At 41.6% G+C, this 15,651-nt stretch overlaps 1 protein-coding gene and 1 long non-coding RNA gene across 2 annotated transcripts in view; one reads left to right on the forward strand and one right to left on the reverse strand.

The window, feature by feature from the left end:
• GAS6 (growth arrest specific 6) overlaps positions 1 to 15,651 on the forward strand; it is a 49,846-nt gene that overhangs the window by 26,935 nt on the left and 7,260 nt on the right. Inside the window, exons 5-13 of the mRNA XM_079972690.1 lie at positions 1,557 to 1,679; positions 2,600 to 2,722; positions 5,118 to 5,243; positions 6,736 to 6,857; positions 7,721 to 7,839; positions 8,714 to 8,903; positions 11,482 to 11,646; positions 12,398 to 12,566; positions 14,477 to 14,649. Coding sequence (XP_079828816.1) covers positions 1,557 to 1,679; positions 2,600 to 2,722; positions 5,118 to 5,243; positions 6,736 to 6,857; positions 7,721 to 7,839; positions 8,714 to 8,903; positions 11,482 to 11,646; positions 12,398 to 12,566; positions 14,477 to 14,649 — 1,310 coding nt within the window. The remainder of the gene's footprint in view (positions 1 to 1,556; positions 1,680 to 2,599; positions 2,723 to 5,117; positions 5,244 to 6,735; positions 6,858 to 7,720; positions 7,840 to 8,713; positions 8,904 to 11,481; positions 11,647 to 12,397; positions 12,567 to 14,476; positions 14,650 to 15,651) is intronic.
• On the reverse strand, positions 3,972 to 4,473 carry LOC307214468. The gene is made up of 2 exons (XR_013838125.1): positions 4,200 to 4,473; positions 3,972 to 4,159 (listed from the first exon to the last, which is right to left on the reverse strand). It is a non-coding gene; the product is annotated as an uncharacterized lncRNA (long non-coding RNA).

Below are 15,651 nucleotides of genomic sequence, written 5' to 3' on the forward strand. Positions count from 1 at the left end.
TCAAGGTCTTGCTTACTATTACATACTTGGAAGACTTTGTGATGGGGATTGTCTTTGCCTTTCAGTAAGGCTTCTTTTGTTTTAGTGTTTAACAGTCTTATTGTGGAGACGTTTTCAAACAGTACAGTTTATGGCTTTCAAGATTTTAGCGAATATTATAGGTATGCTTCCCTTTGGCAGAGGATAGTCACATGCCACTCGTTAAGAATTAAGCGTTCTTTCCTCTCTTTCTTACAAGAGAACATTCTGCTGCAATTCAAGATAAGTTACTATCTCCAGAAGAAGAATTCCTGAAGCACTGTCTTGTTAGGCTTAGGACATAACATATATAATTATTATTAATAAATTGTATACCATTTCTGCAGTTAATGTTTTTCCTTCCAGAATGATGACTTCAAGTCAGAATGGGCAAAGTAAATGGTTCCCACATTTTTTCTTTAAAGTGTGAGCTCTCCAAGACAATGATTCATTTAGCTTGGCAAGTGTATTAACTTTTCTGTAATTGAGCAAATTGCCTAGAACAGTGGTTTTCAACCAGTGTGCCATGGCACCCTGGGGTGCCTTAAAAGATGGTTACGGGTGCCATGGGCTACTCTCTTCCCCTCTTTCCTTCCCTTCTTCCTCTGATGCCCTCTCGCGTCTCTGCCTCCTAAAGGCTTGCACAGTTGTTGCAACTGCCCTGGCTGCAAGCTTCCCAAGCGAATGGTGCCTCTGGGACTGGCCAGGGGGTGCTGGTTGCTAGGAGCTGAGGTGGCCTTGGGAGTAAGCAAGCAAGTGGTTGAGGGAGCCAAACCAGCTAGTCTGCCAGCCCTTGCTTTTGGGAATGGACAGACAAGTAGGAGGCCAGGCAGACAGGCACTGTGCGGGTCTTTCTTGTGTTTGCTGTGTGCAATGCCTGCCAGGGAGCTGAGTGCCCAGTCCTGAAAGGGAGCCTTTCCACCATGCAGGCCCAGCAGTGCCCACTGCTGCCTCCCAAAGTAAGGTACTAGCCTCACATTCACCTCTGGCCACTTTCCGCTGGGCCACTAAGGCTGGGGGCATCTCATTCCCAGCCCCTGTAAGGCACGGTAAGGAGGCAGCTCTCTGTGGGGCAGGGAGGGAAGCTCAGAGACCGGGATGGTGGCGGCAGCTGCCGGGAGGACTCCCAAGGAGAGGGGAGAGGAGGCTGAGGAAACCCTCCACAAGGGAGGGTGTTTGAAAAAGGGTGAGATGCTGCCAGCTCTGCAGGCAAGGGGTGACATAACTGGGCTCCTGAGCCCCACAGGGGTGCTGCAGAAAGTATGCAGTTGGTCAAATGAACCGTGGACTCCAAAAGGTTGAAAACCTCTGGCCTAAAAAACAGTGTCTTGTGGCAATGCAGTGCTGCCATCTTTCTTTACAAAACAATGCTAATAACTGCCTCCTTTCTCCATCAGTTTTTGTTTATAGAGGCAAACAGTGCATTTGCCACCTCCAGAATTTGTTTGAATGGTAATAGCAATATTGTCTTAAATAATTTGATTCCAGGGTAAAAGTTTTATGTGGTGTGTTTTTTCAACCCTTCCCTCCATCCCCAGATTTGCCAAATCAGTGTTTGCCTAGTCCGTGTCATAAAGACGGTACGAAAACATGTGACGACTTGAAAGGCGGATTCCTTTGCCGCTGCAGACCAGGCTGGCAAGGAGAAAGATGCAATGAAGGTAAGTCTTGTTTTGTGCTGCTTGTGGCTGTGTGTTCACGATGAGGATAATGAGATGGGGAATGGTTGCAGCTCAGTGCAGATGCTTTGCATGCAAACCTTCCCAGGGTCAGTACTACTACTACTACTAATTTATTTATTTATATGCTACCCACCTGACTGGGTTGGCCCAGCCACTCTGGGCGGCTTTCAGCAAATTTAAACATCAAACATACTAAAACATCAGACATTTAAAGTTTCCCTAAACAGGACTGCCTTCAGATGTCTTCTAAAAGTCAGGTGCAGTTGTCAATTTCCTTGGCATCTGGTGGGAGGGCGTTCCACAGAGTGGGCGCCACTACCAAGAAGGCCCTTTGCCTGGTTCCCTGTAACCTCACTTCTCGCAATGAGGGAACTGCCAGAAGGCCCTCGGAGTGGAATCTCAGTGTCCAGGCTGAACGATGAGGGTTGAAATGCTCCTTCAGCTATACTGGGCCAAAGCTGTTTAGGGCTTTAAAGGTCAGCACCTACACTTTGAATCATGCTTGGAAATGTGCTAGCATCTGTAGGTAGTGGTGGAAAAGACTCCACTCTGAAATCCTTGAGAGTTGCTGCCAGTTGGTGTAAATCAGGGGTAGTGAATCCATCTCCCATGTGACAGATGCAGTCCCCGTGGCTTCTCCTTACCCTGCACAGAAATTGGGCTTGAAAACAACCTTTCATGGACACCAAAAGGAGGCTTTTTTCTATGGTGCAGGGTGAGTTTTGGAGATGAGTGTCTACAGCTGGGGTGGGATAAGTTTACCCTCCCCTCTCATGCACTCCAACTTTTCTGCTGAAAAACCCCCTTTCCCACATGACAGTGAAGTTTGAAAACAGCCATCTACTGTGTTTGCAGCACCAAAGTGAATACACCCAATATTTATTCTTTCTTATTTCCAGATATTAATGAATGTGCCGAGCAAAATGGTGGCTGTAGACATATCTGTTACAACACGCTTGGCAGCTATCGCTGTGCTTGTAATAATGGGTTTGAACTCATGGATGACAATAAAAGTTGCAAAGGTAAGATGTGAGTACAGAGTAAAGCTTAAACCACTTACACGAACTTCTTCATGCATGTTGGTTCATTCACTCCTTTGCTGATTTAAAGCAAACTGATAGTTTGCTGATTCAGAAGAAATGCCAAACTAGGATTTGCATCAAACCAGGAAAGGATGAATGCCAGGAGCAAGGAAGCAAGTAGAAGAGGAGGAAGCATGTGTTACATCTGAACTGCCCCAATGATTTAAGCTCCCTTTTGTGGGAATTGAACATTTAGCAGAGTTTTGCAGAAGACAGCCCTGGGTTGTTTGACCCTTTAATTTGTTCCCTCCTGTAAAAACTACACAAGACCCTTAAATTTTAAAGAACGAATAACTTTTACTTAGTGTAGTTGTGCATAAACTGTTACAGACTATTCTACTCCGAGGCAGAAAGCAGCACAACATAGCATAGCTGCTGTAACAGTTAAAGACTGTTCAAGTAACTGCCATAACTGAACCAACTGCCATAACTGCCACAGAGCGTATGACATCACAGAGTTCTACAGCTCTTACAATTAACCCTTTACATGTGATGTGCATTTTGGATGCTAACATCCCACACCCTTACATACTATGGGGCTATTATTATTTCATTTTGTTGTTAGTCATGACTCCAGTGCTTTTCCAGAAGCCTACTGCACAAACACCATTGGAATGAGTGAAAGCTCGATAACATCAACGTTATATGACGATTGCTCCTGAGAGGCACAACCGTGTTGGCCTGTCGTAGTAAAAATAGGGAGAGTGGGGGAAGGTGGTGAGATAAGACAGGGGAGGGGATATATTGATTGAAAATGTATTGTATTGTAACTGTATTCTAACTTTTGAATATTTTTTTAAAGACAGTTTTATTCTGCACAAGCTGTTCAAGTGAACTCTTTTGCATCTGATAAAATGGGTTCTAATCCATGAAAGACAAATCAACAATACATTTACCAGTCTTGGTGCCACAGGACACTCCATTCTCTTTATTAGCATGTTGCCACTGACGGCTAAATTGAACTGTTGCTAATACTTCTTAGTTTCTTACAACTATGGCTTAAGATTCCAGTACGAAAAGCCAAGTGTGCATGTCTAGGCATGTCTGTAGTTATACCACAGAACTGTCCAACACCATAGCAAAGTGGTGATTCACAAAGGATTTGCATGTTGGGTTGTCCCAGTGTGCCCCAGCTAACCAGCCTACTTTGACTCTGAAAAATAGTACCTTGTGAAGTGTGGATTTTTAAAGTTTTTCTATATATTGCATTGCATTAGCTCATGAAATAGAGTTGAGTTTGGAAATGTATGAATATTTCAACAATATTTGGTGAGAATCTTCCTCAGACTTATTCAAGAAATAGTGAACAGTGGCTAAGTAGCTGTAAGACTGGGGGTTTCTTTCCTGCCTGTGTTTTTAGTAAACTATGTAAGACTTCTGTCTTTTCAACAGAGTAATGCTGTTGTAGTCTCCATACGGGAAAAACCCTGCCCCGTACCCATTCTCTTTTGGCAGCCTTTCTAACCTGGTGCCTATCAGATAGATAAGCACACACATGCACACATATATCTACAATTCCCATCAACCCTTACTCTTGGACATGGTGGCTCAAGCTACTGGGATTTGTAGCCCAAAATATCTGGAGGTACTAGGTTGGGGAAGGTTGTCCTATAGCGTAAGTTTCACTTGGTGCCTTCTAGTTGTTGCCAAACTACAACTCCCACCATCCCTGGCCATTGACCACGCTAGCTGGGGCTCTGCAGTTCCAGGATCAGCTCTATTAAACACACATTTTAAAATCCAGACCAAGAGAGTGGAAGGGGGTGCAGGTGACATCATTTTTTCACACCCTGCTTTGCAAACAAAGGTCATATATGCTTCATGTTCTCGTTCACATTAGTATGCAATAGTGAATTTGGATATGAATCTGCTCAAGATCTGTGCGCATGATTCCATCAATGGAATCACATGCAGAAGCATCCTCCCGTGTGTGTGTGTGTGTGTGTGGTTTTTTTTTTTACTGGATTGAAAAGGCTTTGAAAATATGTTTTCATTTTTTCCTCAGCAAAACAAACAGTTTGTCATTTCCTAATTCTGTGATCCTTTTTGTCCCACAAATTCTGACCTTACTTTATATTGCTGTCACATTTTTCCTGTGATTTTTTTCGATGTTTCCTCTCTCAATAATGTGGTAGCATTTTACCCAAGGTGCTATACGGCTTACAAAACAGCAGCTTCTGGTTTCTGGGAAGACTGAAGTCATTTCCTACTTCTATTATTTAGTTGTAACAATGGAATGAGAATTGACTCTGGACCAAGATGGAACTTGGGAACGATAGGCATTGAAAGAATGTTGACATTCTGATTATTGCTGTTGGTTTTTGTTCCTTTTCAGATATAGATGAATGCACAGTATCACCAGGTATCTGTGGAGAAGCTCAGTGTAAAAACGTGATCAGCTCTTATTCATGTGTCTGTGATGATGGCTATGTTTATGATGATGTCAGAAAGGTTTGTGAAGGTTAGTAGATGGAATTAATTCCACAAAGATAATTCTGAGGCTTGATAGATTGCCCCCTGCCCACCCCCCCGCCTCGATAGTTATTTTTAAGTCTTTAGGGCAGTGATTCCCAAATTCCTCCCTCACCCTTGACCACTTGAAAATTTCTGGTGGTCTTGTTGAACCTTTTAAAGATTTTTTGCGCTTTGTAGCAATTATAATGTGGGGTGCAAGATGTGGTATGATTTTAATTCTCTTTGTATTGCTTCTTTTATTTCATATGTTGCATTTTTTATATTACAGTTTGCATTCCAAAGAATTCAAACTAATATAATAAAATGTAATATAAGAAATAAAAGACAATTGAAATACAGTTTAAAATCCATGTGAATATGTAATGTGGACAGTGCTGTGTACCACCTGTATGAATCCGTGGTCCGTAAACTACAGTTTGGGAACCCTTGTTCTAGAGAGCTGCTATCTTTTGAATATTTTTTAGCATCATCAAAAAATTTGGCCTCATTTGTTTACTTGAATTAAGCATGCATGAGACATTGTGGCCATGGTCTTTTCTTTGGATAGCGACCATTCAGCACTGATAATGCTGCAAACAGGTTGCCTCATAATACCCCTAAAGATGCAGTATTCTGAGTCTTCCCCTTGCAGAATGCCAATACATAACCAACAATGAGTCTTGGAAGGTTCCCCTGGTGGACAATATTAACAACCAATTTTATCCCAAAATTTTTTCAGCAATCTCAGTGGAACACCTTCCACTAGGGTGGAACTAGGGTGACTAGGGAGAACTTGGTATTATGAAGCAATCCCTTTTGCATAATGTCATAAACATACTACGCAATTTCAGAGATCAGTAGATAGACATGGAATAGGACAAACTGAATCATATTAGCATCCTGGCTATGCTTTCTATGCTTTCACTAACCCATTTTTTAGCACTGATCTTGGAGTGTGGCTTTCATTCCTGGATCTCAAAATTAGTATCCCCAGTCTCGCCTCTGATCCCTTTATGATTCATCCACAATTTTACAATACAGGCAGGACCCAACCAAATGATTCATTGGAGAAGTGTGAGATTATATAGAATTAGGGACTTCTATGACAATGGCATACCCCTAACAGGTGAACAACTGTCAACAAAATTGGGGAAGAAGAGGGAGTGTTGGCTTTATAGGCACCAGATCACCCACTTTGTCACCGCCCCAAATTGTCCTTTCGCAATCCACCAGACCCTTGACTCCATTCAGAATTGTAATACTCATTGCAACTCCAGAGTCCCCCCCAAAATGCTGTCTGTCATATATGAAATTATTGATGATATTAAAGCAGAACACCTTGAGGTGCCCTATGTTCCCCTCCACCTGCCCCAGAGGGAATAAGACATGCTAGATATTACTTTTGGACAACAGTTGTTATTGTTGTTTTTAAGCCTAGCATATTAAAAAGGAATGTAAGAATCTGCGTCTCTGCTTTCTCCATTGTTGCTGGAGTATAGATGTGGACGAGTGTGAACAGAAATATTGCGAGCAAGCATGCGTCAATTTGCCAGGAAGTTACAGCTGCCACTGCAATGGAAGAGGTGGAGTAAAACTTTCCAAGAACATGAACACCTGTGAGGTAGCTTTCTTACTTCTGTTCAACGAGATAAGAATGAAAGAATGCAGTCCCAAAGCTTTGAAACAACTCTTTACAAAGGGGAATAGTCCAACTGGCTCAGACTCCCTAAGACTGGAGGCAAACCCATTAAAAGACCAGCATAACTTCAAAAACAGTGTGTGCCTACGGTGGATTTCAGTTCCAGGAATGTAATTAACTTGGTATTTGTTGCCTGCTTTCTCCTCCCTCCCCTTAGTTCTCAAAAGGAAATATTAAATAGGAACATAGGAAGCTGCCTTTTTTCAGGGCATGCTGTTTGTTTATCTAGCTTATAATTGTCTATTCTGCTTGAGAGCAGCTCTCCAGGGTTTTCACCGGACATGCCAGGGTTTGAACCTGGGACCATCTGCTTGTGCCCGCTCACTGAGCTGCATCATAATCAACTTATTCTTCTTTAGCTGTGTCTAAACATACATTTCTATGCCCAAACTCAGTGTGGAAGTAGGTGACCGCTTAATCTGCAGTTGCTAACTGGAATGAGGAGGGATTGTTGGGAGTGGACTCAGCTATACAGTTGCAGATAAAACGTTTTAGGTGTGTTGTAAAGTGTGATATACAAATGTTACACTAGATAGCAATGGTGAACTATGGCAAATTCAATATATTTTTCAAAATGTTTTTTTAAAAAGTATTTTCACAGCGTTTTTTATATGTGTGTAGATTCCACCTGTGTGACTGTAGTCCCCTGGTTACTATTGGACAGTTGCAGTGGCAATGAATTATCAGTGTTTTGAAGATAAAAGAAATCAAAGAAAATCACTGTTTCTAAACCTTGTCTTAAAGTTTTATGTCTGTATATGTGTGATTTGCTTTTCTTCCTGCAGGACATTTTGCCCTGTGTATCTTTCGCTGCTGCAAAAAGCGTTAAATCCCTCTATCTTGGAAGAATGTTTAGTGGCACACCTGTTATCAGACTACGTTTTAAAAGAAAACAACCAACGCGGTGAGAATCCATTTTTAATTAAAGAGGAAAGGTCTTTTCTAAACACATGCTAAACTGAGGGATAGGTATGGGTTAAAACAGATTATCTTTCTATGATCAATAACTTGCTGTCACTATTGTAGACTGAATTCTAGAAAAGTATTTGTGGCTACAGACAGATAGTACAGTGGTACCTCTGGTTGCGAACAGGATCCGTTCCAGAGCCCCATTTGCAACATGAGCAGAACGCACCATGTGTGTGTATGGGTTGTGATTCGCCGCTTCTGCGCATGTGTGTGACGTCTTTTGCGCGTCTGTGCATGCGTGAGCGGCAAAGCCCGGAAGTAACCCTTTCTGGTAGTTCCGGGTCACCGCAGGATGCAAATTGAAAGCAAACGTAACATGAGATATGACTGTATGGTCTTTTGTAGGCAGCAGTCATGACACTTGCAGTCCCATGTCACAATAACATAGTGTTCATAAGCAGACATGGGGAGCCTGTGGCTTCTCAGATATTTCTGGACTAAAGATTCCACATACCTGACTATCGGCGATACTGCATAAGATTGATGGGAGTTGGAGTCCAGTAATACCTGGAGGACAACAGATTTCCCTATCCCTATCTTTAAGGTACTATAGGATTCTGCAGTCATGTTTGTCACCTAAGTGGACAAACCCCTACCATTTCTTGGCATGCCTTTGGATGATGTCTGCACTCTTGTATGTGTGTGCACTTACAAATGGCAGCTGTCATTGACAATGTGATTATATATCCTTTATAGTCAGTACCTGCATCTCTGAAATGAATCACTTAGATGGAAAGCACACTATGTTTCCTGCTTCCTGAAACACTGCATAAATAACTGATTTTTATTTCTTGTATCCTTGTGGTCAGACTTGTGGCTGAATTCGACTTTAGAACCTTTGATCCTGAAGGCATCCTTTTCTTTGCTGGAGGCCATCGAGACAGTACGTGGATTGTCTTGGCTTTGCGCAATGGACGGCTAGAGTTGCAACTGAAGTACAATGGAATAGGCCGTGTGACCAGCAGTGGACCAATGATCAACCATGGAATGTGGCAGACAGTGGGTATAGTACAGGCTGCTGTTCTCATGCCTTATAACTCTTTAAATCCCACACCTCCCAACTGTTTATTTAGAGCTCTCTGTATTTCTCAAATGATGAATTCTGACACTTAATATTTTAATGCAGAGTATCGTTTTGTTTTTCTATAACATGATGTCAATTGCTAACCCCTAAAGGACACTTTAAGAAATACTAAAAGCATTGCTTTAAAAAAAAAAAATGGAAGTATTCTTGAATATTATTGTGTGCAAGAGAGAGAGACTCCTTATTTGTTAAGGAACTAATGGATAAAACACATCCTTTGCAGTGCTTTCCTCATAATTCCAGTTACGCCCATTCATGTCTGGTTCAGTTCCTGAACTACCATCAAAACAAACAGTTTCCTCTATTCAGTGGAGCAAACTGAATATAGTTTGTTTGTGTGCATGCATTATAGGAGGAATTCATCACCATGCTGTTAGAAATGTTCTATCAGTGCAAGATTTCTGCTTGCCCAGCAGAACCATCTCTCTACTCCCCTCTGCATGCAGTTCTAGGGGTTTTCCCAATGCTGCCCAGAACCAAAGGACCAGGAGGAAAAGGGGAGGAAGCCTTACTGCTCTAGTGGATGTGCTTGCACGGGCTTCAACTAGCAGGACCAGTTAATTAAATCTGGTCCAAAATAGCGGGGGGGGGGGGGGGGAGAATAATACCTTAACAGTATAGAGTGCTCTCACGTATGTAAAATGATGGATTAGTTAAATGTTTTTTGTTTATAAATAGTTTAGACTTACTGTAATGCAGCTAACATGCACAGGCTTGTCAGCTGCAGCAGTAAAACCAGAATTTCTGGGTTACATAATGAACATCTTGACCAAAAAAACCTCACGGTAAAGTAATGCCAGCCTACAAAACCAAAAAAGAAAACATTGCATTTATCAAAATTAATTCCAGATTTTTACTGCATTGATTGGTAAAGCGATGAATTTGTATGATATCATTGTGGTTGTGTGTGTAGAATCTGGTGCTTTTAGTATTGGATGGAAGAAATGTGGACTGGCAAATGCAATTATTTTGTAATTTGATGTAATTGCAAGAGCTTTTCTGATAGACTAGGAAGTAGTTTTAATCCCTGTTAATCTTCTTTACTCTGCCAAAAATTGTTCCTTTAGTTGCACTGTTGTACTTGATGACTTGTAATTCATGTTCTTCCTCATAGTTCTGCATAAAAATGATCAAGCAAAAAATTCCACAAGTGATGTATAAATGTTGATGCCCATGAGGCTTGGTATATCTTCTTGGGGTTTTTTGGTAAATAGGATCAGGTGTTAAGAACAAAAATAAAAAGCCAGAGCAAATTTGTAAATATCTACCTATATGCTGTTAGAAGAAAAAGGAACAGTTCTTGGCAGTCGGTTGCATTCATCCAGCTAGAATTCGTTGACTTGGATTGCTCCCAAAGCTTCCCCTAAAACTACTGTATTTGTGAGTTTGAGGTCTTTCTCCAAACGCCTTTCCCTTTTAAAACATTTTGGAGTTATGCAGTCCTTCAGGTGTCCCCTCCCCTTCTTCCCATTGTGTGTGTGTCTTTAAAAATGTTACCATCTCCACTTGCCATGTTTCATATGATCCTCATTCCTGTGTAACATAGTCTGGTGTTTGCCGCTTGGGCTCCTTTGGGAGATAAGGCAGGAAATCAATAAGAAAGCAAGCTTCTACATGGGCTGCTTCCTGGTACATGCAGGCTGAACATTTCCACTTTGCTTCTTTGTTAGCCAAACAGGGAAACCACCTTGCTGCAGCTGCCTTGGTGCTTACGCTTGAACCAGCACATGTGATTTGTTTCTCCCAAACAAACCATTCTCAGGAAGTCAAGAACAAATCTTGGATTCAGATCATGGTTTGTCTGGAAAGAAACAAGCCTGAACCATTGGTTCAGACTTAACACTAAGCCTGCCATTCCATGGTTTGTTTTCCTATTTGAGGGCAGCAGCAAAGCAGGGATCTTGTGCTGTGGCAGAGAAATCAAAGGAATGCACTGGAGCAATCAGATGGCCATCAAACAGGATTTCATCCTAAAGGAGAAGCCATATTCCTCACACATGCCACAGCTCCTACATGGTGCAAGACTACATGGTGCATACCTTCCTATAAGATATGACACAGCACTCTGCCTCCATAACCCATTGTACTCTCTCAGGTGCAGAGGATGGGGCTGGTTCCCAGGGTAAAGGGATTCAGGACTTACCTTGCAATAGTGTTGGAAACTACGAACTATATGGTCTTCTTCCTTTGCATCATAGTCAAGATGCAAATATAAAACTGCCATAGCATTCTGTAATACTGCCTTCACTTTTGCACATAAATTGGGCTTGCTTGTTGTACATGAAAAGCCAAAGGAGGCTTGATCATAGCTATGTGAACTCTGTCCTAAATTTCTGGAGAGACAAGAATGCTTTGTTACTACCTGATGCTGTGATGTTAGCTCCCTCTTTTGTGGATGCCTTTTGTATCATGCAGGTACTAAACTTCTGAACTAAACCAAACTTCTGAACCTGTTTGTATCTCTCTCTCTCTCCCCCCCCCCCTCTCCTTCAGATATCTGTGGAAGAGCTGGAGAGAAGTTTGGTTATAAAAGTCAATAAGGATGCAGTTATGAAGATAGCTGTCTCAGGAGATTTGTTTACTCTGGACAGAGGACTTTATCAGCTGAACCTAACAGTGGGAGGTGTTCCTTTTAAGACTAAAGATCTTGTCCAGCCTGTAAGTACTACTGTTAAGTATATATAGGGAGTAATCCACTGGTGTGAGGTGGTCAGCTGGCAGCCCATAGGTCAGATCCAGACTCTGAATCAAATTCATTTGGTTTCTGGCATTCTTATTGAATTTGTATTTAAGCTGTGATGAGATGCCCAATTTCTCTCATAAGATAAAATGTTCCAATTCTCTTTTTGATTTTGTATGTTGTGTTGTGGGTATTCCTGGGCTCAGGTGTTCAGGACAGTGGAGTCCTCCTTTATGGATTAGCCTTTCCCCAACTTGGTGCCCTCCAGATGTCAGTGTTCAGTAAGGGATGAATTCCCATTAACGTCTACAAACATCTATTAGCCCCTCTCCTCATTGTCTTTCCCTCCTAAACTAAAAAGCCTCTTGTGTTTTAGCCTTTTATCATAGGGAAGCTGCCATAATTTTTTCCATTACTGTGATACCCTGTTTGAGATAGGTTGACATGGATTGTACACAGTGTTCCTAGTGCGGCTGTAGCACAGATTTATATAATGATTCATTTTAACATAAGGCCATCTCAGTATCTTTGAAAGACATAACCTGACTTTTTGGATTTGCTGTTACTTTATGAATTTATTGCTTTTCTGTGCCCTACCTTGGAAATATTTATATTTAAGAGAGGTATTCAAGTCTTTAAAAAATAATTTATAAAATGTTTTTAACCCATATCCCTCATTACAAATTCAGCAAAAAACTGAAAGTAAAGCCATGCACTTAATCTTGTTAGATTAACCCACGAATGGACGGGTGCATGAGGGGCTGGAATTGGCTGAATGGCGAGGATATGACCATCCAAGAGACAGTGAGAGTGAATGATAAGATGCAGTGCTTTGCGGTTGCAGGAAGAGGCTCCTTCTACCCTGGCAATGGTTTTGCTGTGTTTAATTTCAGCTATGGTAAGTGTCTGGTAGTATTATGCTGCAGAAAATACGCATATAAATTTTGCAGAGAAAGAGAATCAGTTGAGGAGTGCGGTCTTAAAATTGCCATATCCTCTTCATAAAAAAAGCTCAACCTGAAATAGAGGTTCAAGTAGTAAAAGAGAAAAAATGTTAGGTATATTAAACCCCGCACAATATAGAAAACTCTGCTTTACTTTTTGCTGCTTGCACTTCACAGTTTGTTTTTATATTTCACTTCGGACTTTTGTTGGTCAGGTCAAAGCCTTCCATGATTTGTTATCTGGTGAAACATTCCCTATGGGTTAAAATGCAATGGTGAGGGTCATTTCTGGCCCTCTGGCAGTGTTGATTAAACTGAGAGTCGATGTGGTCACCTTCTCAGTGACATGTGCTGAGTTGAGACTAATAATCCTGCACAGACTGAACACAGTAGATGCCTTTAGGAAGGTGATTTACATACACATCTGTTTCAGCCAAGATTGAACTTGGCATTTGCTCCCTGAACATATACTATACTGTGTTATTTCAATGTTACTCACAAGAAGAAAGTTTAATGTGGAAGTGCATACCCAAAAAGACAATCTAAAATTAATGGGTCAAGCGAAACCTTGGCATTTAAAACCAGATGTTAATATATGCATGCATAAATACTTGTGTGCATGGATAGATAGAAAGAAAGACATAAAAGGCTTTAAAAAGCAGTTTAAAATATATAATTGTTGTTCGGGATCATTTCTTTCTGTGTAGTAGTTGCATCTTTAAATAGGTTGTTTTAAATTCTCCTCCCTAAATTTAGCAATGCAAAGTACAAAAAAAAGTTAATTCAATATATTGTATACATATGCCATCAACCCCCTAGGCTCTTTTGAAAGCAAGGATGGGATAGGAATTCAAATAAAAATAAATAAAAAGCTATTACTGTAATACATTTTTCAGCCAGGTTTTTTTTTTTAAAAAAAATGGGCACCAGATGCCCTATTAAGGAAATTAACAAGCTAATATTTTATAGAGGATAGATGATCAGTTGACAGATTATTATTATTATTATTTATTATCCAGAGAAGTCCCTTCCTTTGGGGTTATAAAACATACTGGTGAATCTTTGTGATATTGACCTATTTCCAAGCCAGATGCCTGATCTATCTCTCCTTTGTTGTACATGCAGACAGGTATCAGTCAGACTGCTTCCCACAATCCCAGGTGTGCTCGGTGATTTGACTCATCCTGTCCCCATGACACTTTATAGCAGGAATTATCAGCAGTGAGCACCACAAATTTTCCATGGTGAATTGTGCCACAACAACAAGGAAGATTAAAATGTGCCGCAAGTAATAGCCCTGCAAAAGGCGTTCTGCTCCCAGTTTAATAACTGACATTTTAAAAAACAAAACAAATTGTGCTAGTTTGGTATCCATTCACAAAGCATAACACTGAAATAAGTGAGAACAGAACCTGGGGCTACAATTAGGTCATGTGGACCATGTTCTATTTATACATTTATATTGCTGTGAGTTTTGTGAAAGTCATCTTGTTTTCCTCTTGGGTTCGTTGATATCAGATCACTCAATTACTTCCTAAAGCTCACGGCTGATGCAGAAGCTGGATGACTCACATTGAAGGATCCCCAAGTACTGCGGGTTGATAGCCTCTGCCAATCAGAAGTCTCCCTGTTGATTAAAAAGCTTAACCTTGGCTTCAAGCAATCTACAGGGCCATAGCACTTTCTGTAAGATGGATGAAACAGAGCAGTTAAAATAGTTTCGTATGGAAAGGCACTCTCCTTTATACTGGTGATTTAATAATATGTAGCTATCTGTCCCGTCCCCCCCTCAGACGAGGAAATCTTATCTGTGCTTGACTATTTGAAACTTTTATGTACCTAAGTTCTGTTTTTCTTTCTGTAGCCCAACCACTTGACACCAATGAAACAGTGAAGCAATGGGAAGTAAAAGTAAATATTCTGATTCGACCAGCCACAGATACTGGGGTGCTCTTTGCCCTCATCAGCAGTGAAGCAACAGTCCCTTTATCGGTGGCTCTGATTGACTATCATTCCACCAAGAAACTTAAACAACAGGTAAATATGTATTTTAGTTTTTTGTTTTCATTTGGTGTATCACTGAGGTTTTTAGGACCAGGATGAGAAGGCAGCATGCCAGACTAAAGATGCAATTCCAATAGTTATGTTTTCTCTCTACACACACACACACACACACACACACACACACACACACACCACCATCTTTCTTTATCCTCCATCCAGGCATCCAAGAGGCATTATCAGGGTTCAAGGACCCATCCCAGCCAAAAACCCACAAAAAAAGGGAGGGTATGAGGGAGGGCTAGAGAAACATGTGGCACAGAGGGAGTGGGTGTGTTCTGGGGAGTCCAGAGGGCTATATAGAAAGGATCGGAGGGCCACATTTATCCCCCAGGCCTGAGGTTCCCCACCTCAGACTTGATGTTCCCCACTTAATACTCCCAACAAATCAGGCATGAAAGTTTATTTTGCTAGATGTTACCTGATGCCGTTAGAGTTGAGAATAACACAAATAAGGAGGAAGGGAGTCACATCGCTGTGGTGAGGGACTGCTGCAAAACAGCAGCAAGTTTTTCATAGGCCACAGAGTCCACACTGCCAGATGCATCACAATAGAATTCTATGGCTAGACACATAGAAAGCTGCCTTCATACTAGGCCAAACCTTTCTTCTATGTAGCTCAGTATTATCTTCTGCAGTGACTGGCAGTGCCTTCTCCAGGATTCCAGGCAGGGGGCATTCCCAGCCCTACTGGAGATGCCATTGTGGATTCAACCTGGAACATAGGCATGCAAAGCAGATGCTCTATCACTGAGCGTTTTTGTTGTTGTTTAGTCGTTTCCGACTCTTCGTGACCCCATGGACCAGAGCACGCCAGGCACTCCTGTCTTCCACTGTCTCCCACAGTTTGGTCAAACTCATGCTGGTAGCTTTGAGAACACTGTCCAACCATCTCGTCCTCTGTTGTCCCCTTCTCCTTGTGCCCTCCATCTTTCCCAACATCGGGGTCTTTTCCAGGGAGATCACTGAGCTTAAGGC

Source organism: Podarcis cretensis, assembly GCF_951804945.1.
Source record: "Podarcis cretensis genome assembly, chromosome: 4".
In the NCBI taxonomy this organism is placed as follows: domain Eukaryota; kingdom Metazoa; phylum Chordata; class Lepidosauria; order Squamata; family Lacertidae; genus Podarcis; species Podarcis cretensis.